The sequence below is a fragment of the Cordyceps fumosorosea genome (genome assembly GCF_001636725.1).
Source record: "Cordyceps fumosorosea ARSEF 2679 chromosome Unknown scaffold_3, whole genome shotgun sequence".
Taxonomy (NCBI): Eukaryota; Fungi; Ascomycota; class Sordariomycetes; order Hypocreales; family Cordycipitaceae; genus Cordyceps; species Cordyceps fumosorosea.
Genome location: NW_017387303.1, coordinates 1,148,042 through 1,168,026, shown reverse-complemented (window position 1 = coordinate 1,168,026; position 19,985 = coordinate 1,148,042). Strand labels below are relative to the sequence as shown.

The following is a 19,985-nucleotide window of genomic DNA, read 5'->3' as shown; positions in this document are numbered from 1 at the left end:
TTGGTATTAGTGGCGTAGTTGTCTTTTCTGCTTTGTCATGCCTTCTTCAGCAATCTTCTAATCATGTTGAATTTTTGGAAATAGTTATAATGCAAGTATTTCCGACTCGAAGCATCGACTATCTCCGTTCAGCGCGAACCTGGGCTCAAAATCCTGCATCGGCTTTAGCATTTCAAACAAGGTCAATAGCGCCGCACCAATCTGGGCGGCTTCCGTTCCGAGAAGCGGATCCCAGTTGTAGATGGCGGATGCACGTATACGTCAGGTCGCGGCAACAAAGTCCAATTACCCTTGTAATGCTGGCCGCAGGTTCCAGATTGTAATCAATCCTGGGCATGGAAATTGAGAGAAAGCCGCGTCTGCAAAGACCGAAGGGGTCCTTCTTCTCGCCACGGCCGACCCGACGGTAACGGCCCCTCAACAACCCCGCATACGCCATGCGGCGCCGAGTGGGATGCCCTGATGGTGCCTGCAACAACGGCAATGAGACAGAGCGGGGTGAAGGACAAGGTGGTTACAAAGTATAAAAGTATCCTTATTCTCGTCATCCTAGCAGCGTAACATTGTCTCGTGATAAATTCCTCATCTCTATCCTCAAGGCGACATCCACATACCGCCGTTTAGCGGTTGCACCCAGTTGGCCAACACCTGCGACCGACACCCATCTACTGTCGACCCCCAGGGTCCTTTCTTCACATTACTCTCCTCTATAGTTTCAAAAACCTACATACACCACCATGGCTTCCACCACCACCATCCCCCTCGTCATCGGTGGCAAGGACGTCGTCACCCCCGCCACCTTTGACGTCGTCAACCCCTCCACCGGCGCCGTCCTGCACGCTTCCTCCTCCGCCTCCGTCCCTGAGGCCCTCGCCGCCGTCGACGCCGCCGCCGCCGCCTTCCCCTCCTGGCGCGCCACCCACCCGGACCACCGCCGCGCCATCCTCCTCCGCGCCGTCGACGCCCTCGCCGCCCGCGCCGACGCCCTCAAGGCCTCCATGCGCGCCGAGACCGGCAGCGACGCCGCCTGGGCCGACCTCAACGTCGCCATGGCCCGCGAGCAAATCGTCCACGCCGCCTCCCACCTCGTCAACATCGAGGCCCGCATGCCCGTCGTCGCGGACCCCGGCCGCGAGGCGGTTGTCATTAAAGAACCCTACGGCGTGGTCTTTTCCATCCCCCCCCTGTCGCGCCATTGACAAAAGTTTCTAGGAACGCACCCATCCCGTTGGGCATCCGCGCGACCGTATGGGCCATCGCGGCCGGTAACACGGTCGTCCTCAAGGGCTCCGAGCTGAGCCCGGAGACGCTGCGGCAGGTGTGCGCCGTGCTGTGGGAGGCCGGCCTACCCCCCGGCGTGCTCAACTTCATCACCAGCGCGCCCTCCTCCGCCGCCGCCGTCACCGCCGCCGTCGTCGCCCACCGCGCCGTCCGCAAGGTCAACTTTACCGGCAGCACCGCCGTCGGGCGCATCATCGGGCGTCTCGCCGGCGAGAACCTGAAGCCGGTGCTGCTGGAGCTCGGCGGCAAGGCGCCGTCGATCGTGCTCGCGGACGCGGACCTGAAGCTGGCGGCGCGCCACTGCGCGCTCGGCGCGTTCCTGCACGCGGGCCAGATCTGCATGAGCACCGAGCGCATCCTCGTGCACGAGAGCGTGCGGGACGCCTTTGCTGAGGCGCTCGTCGCCGCGACGGCGAGCCTCTACGGCACCGACGGCGGGGAGGCGCCGGTGTTGGTGGCGCAGGCGGCGGTGGCGAAGAACAGGGCTCTGGTGGCGGACGCGGTGGCCAAGGGCGCGACGGTGCTGTACGGCGACGTGGACGCGGCGGAGGCGAGCGCGACGCGCATGCGGCCGATCGTGGTCGCCGACGTCCGTCCGGACATGGACGTCTACAAGACCGAGTCGTTTGGGCCGACGGTGTCGCTGATCTCGTTCGCGACCGACGACGAGGCGGTCGAAGTCGCCAACGACACCGAGTACGGCCTCGCGGCGGCCGTGTTCAGCCGCGACCTGCGCCGCGCGCTGGCTGTCGCGCGTCGCATCGAGACGGGCGCCGTCCACGTCAACTCGATGACGCCGCACGACGAACCCGCGCTGCCGCACGGCGGCGCAAAGGACAGCGGCTTCGGCCGATTCGGCGGCGGCTTCGACGAGTGGACGCGGACAAAGACCATCACGTACGACTCGCTGGTGTAAATGACGCACCTAGCCCGGTTGTGCTTGAAGAAGAGACCTTGGTGGTCTGCCAGCCCTCGTCTACGATTAGATGGATTCTAGTTTCCGGATTTTTTCTTTGACACAAGTCACACATTTGTATTCAATAGTTGCTACAATGCATGTTTTCAAACAAACACAACTCACTAGCTGCCGTGGTATATTCAAGTCAAATCCGACATGGGATTACCTGTGCGCCGTACAGGTCCGCCTGTTTTTCTCCCTCAACGCCTTTTAATCAAAATGAATCTTCTTCAGGCTCGACGATGCGACCCAAGATGAGACTCTGAACAATCAACTCATCATGCAGCACTCGTACACCGGCTCCCGCAGGCGTCGCCGGCGGGGCCTTCCTCTTCTTTTTCTTGCTCTTAACGGCGGGCCGCGCCAACACCGCCTCCGCCGTGCCCGTCGCCTTGTCAATGTACAGCCACGTAAATGGATGGCCGCTGCCGGCACTCTCTGCGAGCGCGGCGCGCCCCTGCTCGACAGTGGCCACGCGGGTGATGGCCGCGCCGAGGGCGTGGCACAGGAACAGGTAGGGCTGCTTCGCCTCGCTCCGGGCCTTCTTGCCGTCCATGACGACCAGAACGCTCTGGCCGCGCAGGAGTCGCGGCCGCTGGTCGATGGTGTCGGCAAGCAAGGCCGTGTCGGCGGGGTACGGCACCAGACAGCGGGACCGCACCGCGTTTCCGAGGACTGCCGAGGCACCGGCGCAGAGCAGGTACGGCTGCCAGTCGATGAGCGCACCCTTTTGGAGACAGGCAGTGATCCATTGCTGGGCGAGGCACGGCAGCCCGAGGGCCAAGGCCTGCATGTACTTGGCCTTTCTCGAGTGCCCGTCTGCTATGAGGGCGGTGAAGCCGCTCTCCACGCCGACCTGGGAGAGAGCAAGCTCCGCGTTATCGTCAGACGCCCCGTCTGTCGAGGTTATGGATGGTAAGGCCTGGAAGAGCTCTTGAAAGCCGTCTTGCAGAACAGTGCCGCCAGCTTGCACTATGCCGCTCTCGAACTTGCGGCGGTGTTCATCTACAGATATGGCAAAGACCATCCCTTCAAATAGACGACGCTCCTCGCGGTACACGGGATCGAGGCGCAGGCTGATCCGCTCTGAAAATGTCGTGGCAGCACCAGTTTCTGATGGCGTGCGTGGCTGGCCAGAGGACTGCAGTTCGCTGTGGCTGTGCAGTCGCTTTGAGGCGCGGAGGCTTCGAGCCGAGAACGTTGGAGGCAGTACGGCCGAGTCTTTTTCAACTGCGCGTCTTCGCAGGCTTCTGGTTGGTGTGAGCGCCTGTCCCGCGTCCGCGTCGGCGGTTTTCGACGCAACGGATTCCTTAGTTGCGGGCGTAGTCTTGCATGACGGGTTCGGCGTGTGGGAGAGGGCACTCAGGGAGGAGGCTGCTGTAGAAGTGACATTGCCGCTGAGTTGCATTGGCATTTGAGGACTCTGATTCTTTGATCTAGATCGAGTAGCCATGGGTGTCAATTCCTCACTGAGAAAGCATGCTTCTTCATTTGGCGTATCCTCCTCAGCGGCGTCGTGCTTTGAGGACTCCACCCCAGCCGACGTTGCGTGAGAGTTGGAGGAATCTAGAACCAAATTCCTACGAATCCTTGCCCGTCCACCATACGTCCTTCGTTTGCTGCGTAGAGGGGGTAGTGATGATGACTCGCCGCTACTAATCGCAGGATGCTGCTCACGCAGAACAGGTAGATCGGGCTCGGAAGCAGGCGTCTCAGCTCGATTGGCTTCCTCTGCCGGCGTCAATTGCACCGGGCTTGTCGCCGGAATCATGTCGTATTCGGCGATGTCGCTAACAATATTATCTTGCGCACCGTTATCCGCAGTCTCGTCCAGGGTTATCCCTTCGGCATTCTCCTCCCCACCGGGTGTTGCTTTGGTCGATTCCAGCGACTGCTCGTGTGAGCCGGGCAGGGCAGCAGGGGCGGAAGATTCTGTAGAGACTTGCTCTTGTTGATGGCTGATGGACTGGCTGTTCTGGTCCAGTCGGCGTCGCTTTCCGTTTGCCTCTGCGCGATCGCTCATCTTCACAGGTCGGGCAAAAGTAATCTTATCAAGCTCCTCCCCGGCTCTCGCACGCTTCCTTTCAATTCGTCGCCGTCTTTCTAGTTGTTCGACCGTATCATGCGTGTCGCGCTCGAAAGAGAGAACGACTTTGACAGAATCGCTGCTGGTTTTGCGCGCCTGCGACTGTTGCATCGGCTCGTAGTGGGCGAGCGGTTGTCGTTCGGCGGATCGAGGACGTGTGGGGGACTCTGAAACCCTGTCCTCCTTGGAAATCCTGCCCATTGTTGGTGTTTCTTCGGCTATCATGCTCATATGAGGCCCTTTCACCACAGTGGCTGGTACTTCGTGGAGGCGGGCAGGGCTCGACGACCGGATGTCTGTTGGGGATGAGACGTTGGTGCGGTTCTTCAGAGGAGACGTCTCTGCAAAGCCCGGGGGGGACATGGTGTTGAAAAGGTTCGGCGACGGTCGAGACGAGGTCGGGCTGTGCTTAACTGCCGACGTCAATAGCTGTGTCTGCCCAAACAGCTGCGTGCCACCGAGCGGTGCTGGTGCAGCCCCGAAGGCTCCAGCGCCGCCGCCTTGTGCCGCGAAGGGGTTCTTTGGCAAAGCCGGCGTCTCTGGAGGAGGCAATTCGCCATTCTTGTATGGGGTTTCGGCATGCATGGAAGTGCGTTGCGTGTCGTCGGGCAGTCGCCAGCCTCCTCGCGCATTTTCAAAGCCGCCATCTTCAGACACCTGCGAGGATTGGCGGGGGTAGTCAGCCAGACTGCCAAAGTTGACTGCGCCCGTGTCGTCGTCGTGGAGTGTTCGGCCTTCGAGGGTGGAGGCCTGTGTATCGCCCATATCAATGCCGTGCTCGCTCGACGGCATTTCGTATCCCTTATCGTAGTCGCGGCCGTCATTGACTTGCGTTGGCGTTTGCTGGGATGGTTCTTTTCGCGAGCCGAGGGAGTGTAGCGATGCGGGCCCGTCATCGCTGCCGTTGCCTATCGCTTGAGTAGCGGGTGGTAGGAGGGTGTCGGGCAGTAAGGTGTCTGGCAATTGGGTTTCCGGGCCATCGTCGCGATGCTCTACGCCTTGCATTAGGTTGAGCTTCAACGGGCCGTGTGTCGATTGCGATTTGATGGTTGGCGGACGCGGCTTGGGTGGCGGTGGTGGCGGGGCGGGGAGGATAAAGGATCTCTATTTCAGCATTAGAATACAATAGAAATACGAGGGTGATGGGGTTGTCCCGTACATGAGTGGCGTTGTCGTCTCGCGCCGGAGGTAAACGTTCGGGAGTTTGGGAGCGGCTATCGTTGGGGTGCGACGGTTGGGAGCGTCTGGGGTCGTGGCCGCGGCTGCGATCACGGTCTTGCTCGGAGCATGTCAGGGAAAGTCGTGGAACTGAAGAGCCTGTACACTGTGTCGATTGAAAAAAAAATGCAGTTAGCGATGAATGTCTGTCGCACAGTATATGTACAAGTCAAGATTCAGCTCCGCGATGCTGTTGCGGCCAGACCTTTTGCTGACTGGCACGCCACTTGCAGGGGTCCGGAGGGGAGCGCTGGAGGGCTCCAGGCAGCGACAGGCAGTGCATTCAGTGGTGGCTCAGCGCGTCCACTTACCGATGGCACGCCTAACTCGGCGCATAGAGCCTCGCGGATCAGCTGGGTGTCTTGGGACCCTTCCCTGCTCTCCGACGAGGCTGCTATCATTGTCTGCGAGGCCATCATGGCTGCTTCAAAGAATCCATGGTGTTTCGGCTAAATTGTGCAAATTCTAAAATACGGCAACTCCAACCTTTGTTAGAGCGCTTTCTAGCTTCTCGTCACAGGGCACTTGGTGGAACGCGCTACTGACGCGACACCACTTTACACGGTGTCACGTGTGGAATATGTCTCTTCCATGTATAGAAATTCAATTTCGATACCTGACTATTTATTTTTCAATATCTGCTAGTATTAACAAGCCGACAACTATCCTAACCCGAAGACTAGTACAGATCCTTGTAGTCAGCCTTGATCGCGTCCGCGCCCTTCTCCGCCACCATGTAGACGGAGTTCTGGATGCGGCAGTCGGGAATGACAGGGATGACGGAGGCGTCAATTACACGCAGGCCGCGAACGCCGAACACGCGAAGCTGGGGGTCGACCGCGCCCTGCTTGATGCTCTTGCCGATGCGGGCGGTGCCGCACGGGTGGAAGGACGTCTGGCAGCGGTCCAGCACAGTGCGCTTCATCGCCTCGTCGTCGTCGAGCGGCATGTCCCAGGGGTACTCGTCCTCGACGATGTCCTTGAAGCCGGGGCCGTTCTTGAGGACGTCGTACGAGAAGCGGATGCCCTCGCGGACGGCGATGATGTCGAGGTCGTCGTTGAAGTAGTTGAGGTTGATGTTGGCCTGCTGCAGCGGGTCCGCGCTGTTGAGAGTGACGGTGCCGCCCTCGGAGACGGGGCGGACCAGGTCGACCATGACAGTCATGTAGCTGCCGCGGTTGGGGTGTGGGAAGTGCCACTGGAAGGCGCTGCCAAAGAGGGGGATGAAGTCGAGCTCAAAGTGCGGCTGGCCGTACGGGCAGAACGGGTCCTTATTGCCGTTGGCGGCCTTGCGTTGGCGGTACTCGGGCGACTTCTCCAGATACTTGTCGATGCGGGGGAAGCCGATCATCTCGAGGAAGGGAGAGCCCATGGCACCGCCGTGGTTGTGCTTGTAGGCGGACAAGATCTTGTCTTGCGCAGGGCCTTTGCGGAGGACGTGGCTGTCCATGGAGTACTGGTCCTTGATGCGCAGCACAAAGGGAACGCCAGGATGATCGAGCAGATGCTGGCCGACGTGCTGCGAGTCCACCAGGACGGGGATGTTGTGCTTGGCAAGCTCTTCCTTGGGTCCGATGCCGCTGAGCATGAGCAATTTGGGCGACTCGAACACGCCTTGGGAGACGATGACTTCGCGCTCAGCGTAGAAGCTCAGCTCTCCGCCCGTGGTTGTAATCACGGTGACACCCTTGACGGCACCGTCGGCCTCGTCGATGATGAGCTTCTTGGAGTGCGTCTCGGCCAGGACCGTGATGTTGGACTTGCCCTCGAGCGCAAGGAAGCTGCCCGAGCGCCGGCCCTGGTAGATGGTGTTGACGCTGTGCACGAGGCCGCGCATCTCGCCGTCAAAGATGTTCTCCGATAGCGGCTCGCCGGTGGACTGCCAAGCCTGTGTGAGGAGCCTGCGGAAGGGCTCCATCTCGGGCATCAGTCTGGCGTGAGCGATGGGAATGGGACCGCCCGCGCCAATCTTGGAGAGCTCCTTGGGGTAGAGACCCTCGTCGTCGTGGTAGGTGACGCTCCTGCGAAGGTAATGCACGAGGTGATCCCACGTCCACTCCTTGCCGCCGTACTCCTCCCACATGTCAAAGGTACCCTTGGAGCCAGGCACCCAGGAGAAGTAGTTGAGCGAGGAGCTGCCACCGAGAGCCTTGCCGCGGGTGTTGGGCTTTTCGATGCGCTCGTAGTCATCGCGCTTGACCATGGTCGTCTTGTACGCCCAGTCGTACTGACTGCCGCGGATTTCCATGGCGCGTCCCGGCGTACGGATCTCTTCATTGTCGCGGGACGAGCCAATGCCAGCCTCGATGATAAGGATGCGGACCTTGGGGTTCTCGGCCAGGCGAGAAGCGACAATGTTGCCAGCCGTACCGCCGCCAACGACGATGAAATCAAAGCGAGAGCCGTCCTTAATTGCCATGTTTGCTGAGTTGCTTATGGATGAAATTATAGATTGTTTGAGTGTTGAGAGACTTTTTGATCAGAAACCTATCGTATTCAACCATGGCATCATGCGTGGCTTATATAGTTGATGCATGGCAGATGCAGCGTTCACGGCAATGCGGCCGTTTGTCGATGCACCACATGCCTATTCAGGAAGCACTATGTATGTACGATTACGCGGGCAAGGCGGCCTCTCCGTGCGGATATAAATCGGCGACTGTGAATCTGCGATAGATAGACGACGAGCTGAATGCGGCGGGGCGAAACAATCGAGGAGCCATTCTGAACTCACCTGTCAAAGTAAAAAACTGCCGATAACTGCCGCTAGAAAGAAGGCATCGTTAAATTTGGGGAGTATTTTAATGCCGTTCCTGGCCTAACAAACTCCCAACTAGTTAACTAGTTAGTTAGTCACAACGGGCAAGGTGAAGAGCACAAGCCTATTAAAAGCCGCCGAATCCTACACTCTAATCCACAAGGGACCAACTTCCTAAAAGGGTAATACTAGATCTCAAGTTGATAGCGGGGTCCAAGGCGCAAGCTTAGGGCGGGGCTTTAGGCATTCGCAAACTGTTAATGCAACTGTGGTTGGTATTGCAGTGTTATTGTAGTCTTTGCAGCTGCATGACAGCTGGCGGGTCAAGACTGAGGTCCATAACCGACCACAGATGAGCTCAGGTATTGTGGGCGAGCCATCCAAGGCTCTCGCCGGTTGCCTCCGAGAGCTCTACGGCTGCCAAGGCTACGGCTGCCAAGGTAGCCATGGCGGACTGGATGTCGGCTACCTGGCCGTTGATCTGCGTCGTTTCATAGCAGAGACGCTTGCTAAATCTAAAACACTGGTTCACGAGGCTTCTTTACTGTGATGCAAAGTCGGAATCTGACAGCTTCATGGATATGCCGCAAGCCGCGTGCCGCATGTGGCTGCAGTCAGAGCGGAACATGCTTTCCGGAGGTGTCGAGCATGTTCCAGAATCTGCGCTCAAACACGACGCTCGCCACCACCACTCCACCCATTCTCCTCTTCGGATTGTTGGATAGCTTTAGTTGCTCCGGAAGTCGAGTGAGGTGTTCCCCGTCCCCAGTTACCACCACCCACCGAGCCTCACTTACCACTTGGCCACTATCAAAGAGGACCTGGGGGACTCTGCTGCAGACCCAACTTGGTCTGCAATGCCGGGATTGGTAACCCCTCCACCACAGGGCAAAATCCAAGCTACGCCAAGGATCCGCCAACGCGATGAGCCACAGGGATTCAAGTCTCGGCACAAATCAGCTTGGTATACCCTTACATGGTTCACCTGGAAGTGGCGCCAAAGCTTGCCCAGCATGCTAGACAGTTGACCAATGATTCAATAGCAACAGAGGAGGCCACATCGTGGCTCTCGCCACCATGGCCGAGGCTTGTTAAGGTTTGCCCTTGAAAGGTAACTCTGCAAGTGCCGAGGTTCCCAACGTGGTGATAGGACATAGTGAATGTGCTTCCCAGCAATGAGCTTGGCGATGGCGCGTGCTTCAGAGACTTCGGAGCGATGTAGGTCCGGGGTCGTCTGCAATCTCAGAATATGTCAAGCATTTCGGCACGTGAGGAACACACACTACCCTCGATATATCGAAGAATAACGGCAGTGACAACCATCAGGGTGACTATACAATGAAATTTCGAAAGGTATATATCCATTAATCTCCGTAAATGGACGAAAGTAGTGCGTCAGGTGTCCACTCATTGTCATCCTGCCACCCTTGTGCTGGTATGTGCGGGAGAATATGCAAGAGCGTTTTCTCAACCCCCCTCCTGGTCTCTGGGGACATGTAGCTCATGACCGTTGCCATGTGCAATGTGTATCCGGTAATATGAGCATTTTCAGTTGTCGATGAGAAATCATGATATAGAGTGTTGTAGAGCTCGTCAATGGACACGGTCCATTGTGGCTCCCGCGCGAGAAGGAAGGCATCTAGCTCTGCAATTCGATCCAGCGATACTGTGGCTTGCGGGAACTGGCTGCCCGATGCTTCTTGCGTCAGAATGCTCGTAGAAGATTGGATCATGATGACAATGAACAGAATGCATGCAAGTCGGGTATAATCTTGCTTGTCAAACCGTTGACCTTCGGTCAAATCTGAATAGGCAGGCACAGCAGCATGCAGTGTGGCCACGGCTTGCTGCAACGCAGTGTATTTGGTGATGCCGCTGATATAGAGTTCAAGCCAATTGTTCATCAGCGTGCGCGTGTCCTGGATGAAGGAGATGAGCCAGAGGGATCGAATGCGAGGGAGGGCGTCCTCGCTGCCAAGGAAAGGATGGGGGCCGGTCGACATGGACGAGTCGGATATCTCCCAGAGCTGATTGGAGCTGTCAAACCAGGACGGCTTTGACATAAGGCTGATTCTATGGGCAGCTTAGCAATAGTTGGGGAAAGAGCGAGTAGGGTTAGCCTAGGGCGGCATATCTTACAAGTAAATGGTCAATTCGAGCCTCCAGTTGTTTTGGAGGGCTTTGACACCGCCACGCTGGTCAATGAGTCGCTGTAAACCAGCTCTGTGAACAAGCCATTCGGCCTCGGTGCCCCAGTATCTCTGAATTGCATCGAGATTAGTATAAGAGCAAAGGCAAATGGCTGATTTTGCGGCGCAACTTACCTCATAAGCCAGGATTCTGGATATAGCAGCTAGGACGTCGTCGCTCAAGGCCTTTTTCTCGTCGGCCATCCACTCGGACAAGATGCGGATAGCTTCCGCCTTGAACTGTAGGGCCTCGGTTGATCGCATGCGCCCCTGCATGCGTGCTAGGTGCGCCGCGGACTGCGCCATGACGGCATTAAAAGCCGCGGCATTGGAGAGATCCAGTGGGAAAAAGACATCCCGCAGCGGGTTGAACCTTGCTTTGGAACTGTCGCCGAAAGTCATGTTCGCGTACATGGTCAGCCCTGCATGACCCACGGTTAGCTATATAGCTCAAAGAGCATGTCAAAGAGATGGGGAAAGCGATCAAACGCATATCAGTGCCCTTACAATGCAGGATGAGCTTATGATGCTGCGCGGTGAGCTTAACGGGGAACTGATCAAAGGGGTCCAGGCGACAGTTTCCGATGGCGAGGTTCATCCCGGACAGCATCTGTGCCGGAATCCCCGCCTGTTTGAGTGGTTCCGGGGCCTTTTTCGGTGATCTGGACGAGTTTGATTTCCTGCTGCTGGCACGCGTCATGGTGCCGGTGCTGCTCGAGGCGCTGCTGAGACCGGGCCGCAGCGTCAAAGGGCGAACAGTCTGCGGGGTCGTCACGGAAGAGGATGAGCTGGACGAGCCCGCGACATCGCTTTTTGTCCGCCGGCGCTGCCTCCAGTATTCCCGCATGGCATGGCTGCGCGAGTCCTGCGGGCTCTGGTCGTTGACAAACGCAAACTTGGTGGCATAGCGATCCTCCTGCTTGCTGCCGGCGGGTGCCACTGGCTCATCTGGCTTGTTATCGGACGACATGATGGAGCGAGATGGAAGAAAGATGGACAGAGGCAGGGAGGCGTGGTGAGCCTGCATTTATAAAAGCGTCTCTGCAAGGACGCCAAGGAGCGGGACTTGATAAGGCACCAAAGGTTGACGTTGAAGGCGATGACAAGAGAGCTCGATCGAATTTTCCTTTTTCGTTTTCCCCTTTCACACCTGCTTGATGCCGTCAAATGTCCTTGACCATCTTGAGATGGAAAAATTCGGCATTTCGGTTCACAGTTTCCGTGACAATCTGCTCGTGCAGTACTGGTGGGTGGAGTATGTAGGAAGAGGAAGCATCCATCCCACTGTTTCTATCCGTACCTATGTACAACATACAGTACATACATACATACATAGCTGGTCAGTGCCTTCTGCGCTACGGGTTAGCCTGTAGCCTCCTAGCCTCCTCTAAGCAGAAACAGGCGGCAAAGCCCTATCCACTGCCAGCTGTGAGAACTTTCAATTGTTTTACAGTCCAGAATCACAAGAGGGGCATCCGTGGCGCGCTTTAGGGTTTATTAGGTTAAAATTAGTGGCATTTACGAGATAGTACTAGCTAGTCCGCGAATCATTTGGACAGCGCCGCCATCAGCAGGGTCTTGAGCTCTCTGTGAACCTTACCAAGGTAATCTACACCAGTTAGTTAGTCAACGTGCACCACCCGCCCATAGCTCCAAAAACTTACCCAAAACATTGTTCTTGAGTTCCTCGGGCACATCCCTGAGCGTCGGCACGATGTTGTGCAGGAACTGCTCCCTGCCGCCCTGCTCCGCGCAAATGATTTGCCACAGCTCCCTGGCCTGCACAAAGTCGCGATCCTCGTCAAACCGCGTCGCAAACGCAGTCACGTTCCCGGACCACGCCTCGTGCGTCGGCATCTGCACTCGCTTGCTCGTCGCCACGGGGCACAGCTTCGAGCCGACGTAGTCCGGGTCCGCGCCGTAGTTGCCGTTGACGGTGCCCGGCCCGTCGCGCACGAACGGCGCGTACACGCAGTTGACGGGCTTGTTGGGCGGCAGCTGGAAGTAGTTTGGCCCGACGCGGTACCGGTGCGCGTCCGGGTAGGAGAACATGCGCGCCTGCAGGACGGGGTCGGCGGAAGGGCCGATGCCGGGTACCATGTTGGAGGGGGAGAAGCAGGCCTGCTCAATGTCCTGGAAGTAGTTGCTCGGGTTCCGGTTAAGAGTGAACCGGCCGATGCGGCGTAGGGGGTAGAGCGCGTGCGGCCAGGTGAAGGTGTTGTCGAAGATGTCGATGGGGGCCGAGCTGACCTCTTCGGGTCGGATGACCTGGACGTAGACGGTCCAGCTGGGAAAATTGCCCGTCCGGATGGCATGGAACAGATCCTTTACGTGATAGTCTGGCTCAGCACCGGCGAGACGGAGAGCAGTATCTGCATCCATCGTCTTGATGCCGTCATCTGGTTTGAAGTGCCATTTCACATAGACGTAGCTGCCATCCTAGGCACGCACAGTTAGCGACGGGCTCCATGAAGATTTTATTCTTGCAGCATACTGATTTGTTGAGAGTGTAGGTGTGGACACCGTAGCCATTGATGTTTCGGAGCGAGGCCGGGATGCCGCGCTGGCCAAACAAATGCATCAGAGCGTGGATGCCCTCGGGATTGTTGACGTGGAAGTCCCAAAACATGCTGTTGTCCGGCACGTTGGTCTGGGGATGGCGCTTGTGCGAACGATTCATGGACGGGAACTTGATGGGATCTCGGATGAAGAAGACGGGCAAGTCGTTGAAGACAAAGTCCTGGATGCCTTCTTCCGTGTAGAACTTGGTCGCCCATCCGCGCACGTCACGGACCGTATCGCTAGAGCCCTTCTCACCACCGACGGTGGACATGCGAGTGAGAATAGGCGTCTTGTTGCCAATTCCAGTGAGGAACTTGGCGTCCGTTATGTCGGACACATCGTCCAGCACCTCGAATTCGCCAAAGGCACCTGCGGCCTTGGCATGAACGCTTCTGTGGACGAGGTGTGAGCATTCCTATCTCTGGGGAAACGGGACATATAGTACCTTTCCGGGATGCGCTCGCGGGCGAAATGGGCGAGGACTTCAATTGTCTGCGTGTCACTGAGGACGACAAGTCCGCCATTCGTGTTTCCATAGCGAACTTGCTGAACGGAGCCGGGATTGTCGCTAGGCTGGCCGTTTGCCAGAGTGCTGATAGGATTTCTGCTAGTCTTGAAGCAAGTTATAAGTAAATCCACAACGTCTTTAGTAGTTTGGTCATACCATGATAGATGATAGATAGGAGGACGGGCTTTCTTATGAATTCTCTTCTGTGCTGGGCTGGTTGTTCCGCATCACAGTAAGCTGGAAGCGAGCGCCATCTTAAATACTCGAATTGATCTTCTAACTCGACCCAATCAAGTTCCCTCCTCTCAACAGCCGGCAATTGCGATATTGGTTAATAGAAACTCTCCTATTGGCCGACTTGCCTGGATGATACCTCTTGCATCACCATATCTTTGGGACTTGATGCCACTTCCTATTCGGGAAGTACTACGGTACAGTGCGAGAACTTGACCTTCAATTTGCCTTTCGATCGAGTGGCCCCACCTCGTGTGGCTTCAGCTTAACGTTCCCTCGTTCCGACGGGCTCGCAAGGTCAATGCATCAAATAATCGGTATCGAAAGTGAATTATCAAGAGACTACCTATTTTAGACCAAGAACGTTTCGGTTCAAAGTATCATGGTTCTTTACGGGCCCCCTTTGCGAGGGGGAGTCTCGGCATTCTCACCTCACATGGTACGAGTCTTGAACCAAGTACTCCCGTCGAGCTTGTCTTCAGCGTTGAATCGTAATTTTTTTTAATGTTGATTTATTTTACAAAATAATTCTCCCCAAGTCAACACCGTTTTCAGAGTCGAAATATTAACTTCCAGAAGTGACTCAAACCTAGGCGGACAATATGCACGGAGCCTTAGTACTCCGAGCAAATACTGCCAACAAGGCCAGCCTCAATGTTGATGTCGTGAACATCTAGAATTTTTTTTTTTTCAATGACTACTGAGCCTGAGTCTTTCCACTCCAACCTTGGAATATCTATTTGCTTTCTAATATTCATCGATTGTGTGTGTCCTGTGTCAGAAATTGAGGTAGATGCTGTCCGATCTGGCCCACCTGAGTCAACTACAGCGATCACACCGCTTGACAACGTCATTCAATGTCCCTTTACCCTTCTTCTGCTCACAAGAGCACCTGCTGCTTTCCTTGTCTCCCCACAACCTCATGCTGATTTTTAACCTCTGCGAAATAATTCTCTTGTCTTCGACGACGCACAGAACACGCACAATGGCCGCCACGCAGCGCACTTCACGGCGCAGCGTCCGATCTTCCGCTGCCACGCCAACCCGTCAGGGTCTGCGCTCACAGATGCGCGTCACCAAGAACACCCAGTCAGTAACCTCAGCAAAGGCTGCCGCCATCGTCAAGCGCGAGGTCAAGCGCGAGGTCAAGCGCGAGGTCAAGCGCGAGGTCAAGAGCGAATCCCCGGAAGACCTCCTCTCCGCACCGCCGCCGCCATCCTCCACCGCCCACGTGAAACTGCCCCCCCTCGCCACCACCGCAACATCATCTCGCAAGTCCAAGCAGACGCAGCACATCACCACCACGCCGTTCCCGGACTTTGCCCGCCCGACGCCCGCGGACTGCGCCCTAGCGCACGACCTGCTCGTCTCCATGCACGGCGCCCGCGCCCGTCCCGCGCAGGTCGTCGCCCCCCTCACCTCCGCCGGCTGCGGCGCCTCGCCCTCCGTCCTCGACGCCCTCGTCCGCACCATCCTCTCCCAGAACACCAGCTCCGCCAACTCCACCCTCGCCAAGCTCGGCATGGACGCCGCTTACGGCACCTCCCCCTCCCGCTGGGCCGCCATCGCCGCGGGCGGCCCATCCGGGCTGGAGAGCGCCATCCGCCGCGGCGGCCTCGCCGCCACCAAGAGCAAGGTCATTGTCCAGCTGCTGGAGGCGGTCCGCGCGCGGCACGGCGCGTACTCGCTGGACCATTTGTTCGCCGCGAGCGACGCGGCGGCGATGGAGGAGATGCTCGCGTTCCCGGGGGTGGGGCCGAAGACGGCGAGCTGCGTGCTGCTGTTCTGCCTGGGGAGGCCGAGCTTCGCGGTGGACACGCACGTGTACAGGCTGACGGGCGCGCTGGGCTGGAGGCCGAGGGAGGCGACGAGGGAGCAGGCGCAGGCGCACCTGGATGCGACGGTGCCGGACGAGCTCAAGTATCCGCTGCACGTGCTGCTGATTGAGCATGGGCGGACGTGCCATGCGTGCAGTGCGAAGGCGGGTGGTGGGAAATCATGCAAGCTGCGCAAGGCGTTCAAATGACAAACGAAATGTAGTATATTGTAACAATAGTCAAATACAAGAATCACGCCATGTACGATGCTAAAAAGTTCCCGAAGGCTTGATGCTTCTATGTTCTAGGATGTTCGACAACGACGAAACGCCGCGTCTCTAGCTTTGTTGTCCATTGGCTGGCACTCCAGCTGGCACTCCCGATCTTGGCCTTAGGGAGAGTGGTGCTGGCACCAGGTTGCTTTGCATCGGTGATGCTATCTGCGGGTGAGGCTGTGGAGGTCCAGTTGGCGGTAGGGAGGAAATGCTGACTTGAGATGGGCTATTCGAGAGTTGCGATGGTGCTGTTTGGGATGGTGCGGGAGATGCCGGTGCACCCGCGGGGTGCATCTGGTGCATCGGGGCGCCGTAAGGCGGCCTCGTCTGCATAGGCTGGCCTGACTGGACCGGCAAGTATTGCTGGGGTGGATGTGATCCCAGAGGGCCTTGTTGAGCCACCGTCTGCGGAATTGGACCTTGGGCCGCACCTGGATGCATCCAATATGGCGAATATGTCTTCATCGGAGTGGTTTGGGGTGGTTGAGGCCCCCCGACGGGGAGTCTTTGAATGGGTTGCCCTTGCAAAGGCTGCCCGTGGACAGACTGTCGTTGAACAGGCTGTCCCTGGATCGGATACCCTGGCATCGATCCTTGTATTGGCGGTCCTTGCATTGACATCCGTTGAACGGGATGACCTGGCATTGGCGGCCCAGGCTGCCACTGCTGTGGTTGCTGAGGAGGCGGCTGCTGTGGCATCCCTGCCTGAGAAGCGTCAGATCTATTCTCCGGCTTGGAGCTCCTGAACCACTTTGTCCATCTGTTTTCCTTGTTCCTGTTCGGCTGCATCTGCATTTGCGGCGGAACAGACGGAGGCCGTTGCATTGGCTGCTGCGGGTTGCCTTGCCATTGCTGCTGTGGTGCACCCGGCCGCGGCATCGAAATCTGGGGTCCCAATGGAGTGGGAGGCACCGCCTGGCCTGCTGATGGAATGCGTGCCGGAGCGTTCTGTACAGGGCCCCCAGGCAACTCGCTCGAGGGTGGACGGGGTCCTTGAGGAGGCTTCGGCATGTTCTTGGGAGAAATCTGCATCGGGGGTGCTGCCAGCTGTGGCGGTGAGGGCTGAACCAACGTCGTGTTCGCGCTTCCAGGCGCAGGCGTCGACACCACTTCATGTTCTGCGATGCGGTTGAGCACATTCCCTGAGCTCAGAGTCGACCTGCTGGCCAACGATTTAGGTTCCGGGTTTACCGTAATAGCAGTCACAGCTGGCGCCGGGCTAGACGACTGCGCTTCAGATCCCAAAAGGGTCCGCATTTCCGCCGCGAACTGGTCGGCTATGGAACCCACAAGACCTACCGGATGATCCTTGCTCGGCGGGAAGTACGAGCCAGTGGTCGACCGTCGCTGGCCCGCGGTAGAGCCGCCGCTTGCGCCCGTGCCAATCTTGACGCTGCCCAGTTTGAGCTGCTCCGGTATTTGAGACGACGCGGCGGATTGTGGCTGTGGCGTTTCCATCGGAGAAGGCGACGGCAGCGATAGACCTGACGGCTGGCTGCCCGCTCTAGAGCGGAGCGGAGACACGACTGGTGAATCGGTCGTCGACGAGGAATTCGGGCCCTGGCCCGCGGGCTGCTGGTTTGGCGGAGGCGGTGGCTGAGACTGGCTATCAAGAGGGATCTTCCGTGGGACGATTGGGCCCATCATGGAGTGCCTCCCGTTCGGTGGCGGCTGAGGGTATCCCAGAGGCATCGACTGCCTCCAGCCCGACGGCGGAGTCTGTTGCTGATGTAGAGGTGTTGCGAAGTTCTGGCCGGGGGTCTGCTGGCCGGGAGCCTGCTGGCCGGGCATCACCCATGGGGGCGTAGTCTGTTGGCTAATCTGGGGCGATGGCCGCTGGTACTGGCCGTAGGGCTGTGGAATCGGGACAGGAGGATACTTGCCGGGTGCTGCAGGCATCATGCTCATGGGGCGGCCATGTTGCAGGGGAGGACACTGGCCATTCTGCATAACTTGTCCTTGCGCGCTCACCAGTCCTTGCGGTGGTCCTTGCCCCGGTTGAGGCAGCTGGCTTTGTGGCGGTTGAGCATGCGTTGGTAACGGTCCTGGCGCTCGTGCTTGGTCCTGCAGACCCGGAGGCTGCATATGCCCTTGCGCCGGCATCGGGCCTGGCTGACCATGTGGCGGCAATGGACCGGGAAGCGGTCCTTGTCCTGGCGGTGGCACCTGCCCGGGGTACACGTTCTGCGGCGCTGCTTTTTCCGGCATCCCATTCTGAACCAGTCCTGGTGCCTGATTGCCCGCTTCTCCCTGCCTACGCTCCGGCGATACGCTCGTCGACTTGCGCCCCGCGGGGCGCAGCACCGTCGGCGCATAACTCAGGTGCGGGTTCACCACCGGCGGCGGCGGCGGCGCCGTCGTCAGGCTGCTCTGCCGCCGCTGCTGCATCGCCACAGCCGGGGCCCTGACAGGCTCCGTGTCCGCGCGCTGTAGCGGCGACACCGGCGCGTACGGCTTATACTGCGGCGGGGTCTGTGCTGCTGCCAGAGGAGGAGGCGACGTGGGCGCCGACGCGACCGACGGAGGCGACACGGCCGCCGCGGCAGCCGCCGGCGAGTGCGACGACGACGACGACGACGCCGACAGGGGCGACGGGATCGCTGCGTTTGGGTCCGTCGGCTTGCGCTTAATCTTCATGCGCATCATCACCGGCACGTTTCGCGGCTGCTGTGGCGGCGGCGGTGTCTGCCTCACCACCGCGGCTACGCCGTTGCTGCTGTTGCTTTGGCCCGGGAGCTCTGCGACACCCGAGGGCGGCGGCGTGCCTGCGGCGGCGGCCGCTGCCGTCTCGATGGGCGCCAGCACTGATGCGTCCATGATCTCGACGGGGATCGGGTTCAGCTCGATGTGGGAACGCGGCGTGTCCTCGGTCGGCATCTCGGCGACGATGCCGACGGGGTTGAAAGGCCGCTCGGGCGCGGGCAGCTCGTATCGCGGTTGGATGGCAGGCTCGGAGGCGGCGGTAGCCGGAGTTGGAGCCTGAGGAGGCGGTGGAGGTGGTGATGGGGTCGCTCCATGATGTCGATGTTGTAGAGGCTGCGCCGCCGTGACTTCGGCGACAGATGCGACCCTCGCCGGAGCATTCTGCTGCGCTGGTGGTGGTGACGGGGCGGGCTCTGGTGCGGCAACTATAGTATCATGCCGCGGGGCCGGTTCTCGCGGCACCGCCGCGTGTGCGTGCGCTGCCGGTCGCTCGGTCTTGTCTGCCCTCCCCTCCGCCAGTGTTGCCTCCTCTCCTCGGGCCGTCATCGGCTCTTCCTTTGCCGGCGGAGGCGTCGAAACCACCTGCACCTCGACAATCTCGGCCACGATAACCGGCGCTGCCGCCTCTCCATCTCCCGTCGCCGGCTCCGCGCGCTTCGTCGCCGGCGTCCCCGCGCTCGTCGTCTCCGCCGGGCTCACCCCTCCCACCACCGCCCCGACCACCGTCCTCTTCGCTGCCTCCTCCTCCTCCTCATTCAGCGGGCTCACATCCGCATACACCTGCGGTCCCAAGAACATGAGATTCTCCGGTTCAAACACCGTCCGCCCTCCACCGCTCCCTTCCTGTTCCTCTTCGCTGCTACTCCCGCCGACGTCGCCGTCCCACTCGATGCCCACCGGCCGCGGCGCCGTCGCCGTCATCCCATTCTCGTGCTTTTTCTTCTTCTTCGGCGGGGCGGCGGCGGCGCCCGTCACGCGGCGCACCTGCTGGTGCGACTCCAGGCGGCCTTCGGGCTCCAGCCGCGGCGCGGGCTCGGTCACGCCGACAAAGTCGGGGAACTCATCGCCCTCGGAGGGGAAGTGGTACTGGACGTGGCCGTTAGCCGTGAAGGTGTAGAACCAGCGCGTGCCGTCGTAGTCCCACTCCCAGCCGGCGGGCAGGCCGCTGGCGACGACGCCGGTCGGCATGGTCAGATCAAGTTCCCCCCGTATTTGCGAGCTTGAAAGCTTGAAAGCTGCAAAATATCGTAGCAGAATTGACCTTCTCCGAGATGTCGTTTTTGGCCGGGACGGGGGGTCGGTTCTTGTCGTTGGCGGGTTCGTAGCAAGGTCCGTTTTGCGGAGTTGTTCAGCTCAGCTGAAGGTCCCCTGTTTGTTGAGGTGAGTCCGGGGCGGC

At 59.0% G+C, this 19,985-nt stretch overlaps 7 protein-coding genes across 7 annotated transcripts; 2 read left to right on the top strand and 5 right to left on the bottom strand.

Annotated features, from left to right (window-relative positions):
* Positions 1-737: 737 nt before the first annotated feature.
* ISF_02062 (Aldehyde dehydrogenase) lies at positions 738-2,197 on the top strand (the record flags this gene model as incomplete). Its single annotated transcript, XM_018845669.1, has 2 exons — positions 738-1,166; positions 1,286-2,197. 2 exons carry the CDS (start codon positions 738-740, stop codon positions 2,195-2,197), a joined length of 1,341 nt encoding a protein of 446 aa, XP_018707392.1.
* A 256-nt stretch (positions 2,198-2,453) lies between these two features.
* ISF_02061 (brct domain containing protein) lies at positions 2,454-5,959 on the bottom strand (the record flags this gene model as incomplete). The annotated part of the gene is made up of 3 exons (XM_018845668.1): positions 2,454-5,429; positions 5,485-5,649; positions 5,855-5,959. The coding sequence occupies 3 exons, from the start codon at positions 5,957-5,959 to the stop codon at positions 2,454-2,456; spliced, it is 3,246 nt and encodes a 1,081-aa protein (XP_018707391.1).
* A 263-nt stretch (positions 5,960-6,222) lies between these two features.
* On the bottom strand, positions 6,223-7,962 carry ISF_02060 (Glucose-methanol-choline oxidoreductase; the record flags this gene model as incomplete). Its single annotated transcript, XM_018845667.1, has 1 exon — positions 6,223-7,962. One exon carries the CDS (start codon positions 7,960-7,962, stop codon positions 6,223-6,225), a length of 1,740 nt encoding a protein of 579 aa, XP_018707390.1.
* Positions 7,963-9,665: 1,703 nt separating this feature from the next.
* On the bottom strand, positions 9,666-11,460 carry ISF_02059 (hypothetical protein; the record flags this gene model as incomplete). The annotated part of the gene is made up of 4 exons (XM_018845666.1): positions 9,666-10,374; positions 10,441-10,562; positions 10,626-10,912; positions 10,998-11,460. The coding sequence occupies 4 exons, from the start codon at positions 11,458-11,460 to the stop codon at positions 9,666-9,668; spliced, it is 1,581 nt and encodes a 526-aa protein (XP_018707389.1).
* A 577-nt stretch (positions 11,461-12,037) lies between these two features.
* ISF_02058 (catalase) lies at positions 12,038-13,719 on the bottom strand (the record flags this gene model as incomplete). Its single annotated transcript, XM_018845665.1, has 5 exons — positions 12,038-12,099; positions 12,155-12,929; positions 12,985-13,444; positions 13,498-13,664; positions 13,717-13,719. The coding sequence occupies 5 exons, from the start codon at positions 13,717-13,719 to the stop codon at positions 12,038-12,040; spliced, it is 1,467 nt and encodes a 488-aa protein (XP_018707388.1).
* Positions 13,720-14,779: 1,060 nt separating this feature from the next.
* ISF_02057 (HhH-GPD family base excision DNA repair protein) lies at positions 14,780-15,820 on the top strand (the record flags this gene model as incomplete). The annotated part of the gene is made up of 1 exon (XM_018845664.1): positions 14,780-15,820. The coding sequence occupies one exon, from the start codon at positions 14,780-14,782 to the stop codon at positions 15,818-15,820; it is 1,041 nt and encodes a 346-aa protein (XP_018707387.1).
* A 129-nt stretch (positions 15,821-15,949) lies between these two features.
* Positions 15,950-19,777, bottom strand: ISF_02056 (hypothetical protein; the record flags this gene model as incomplete). The annotated part of the gene is made up of 1 exon (XM_018845663.1): positions 15,950-19,777. The coding sequence occupies one exon, from the start codon at positions 19,775-19,777 to the stop codon at positions 15,950-15,952; it is 3,828 nt and encodes a 1,275-aa protein (XP_018707386.1).
* Between the last annotated feature and the right edge of the window lie 208 nt (positions 19,778-19,985).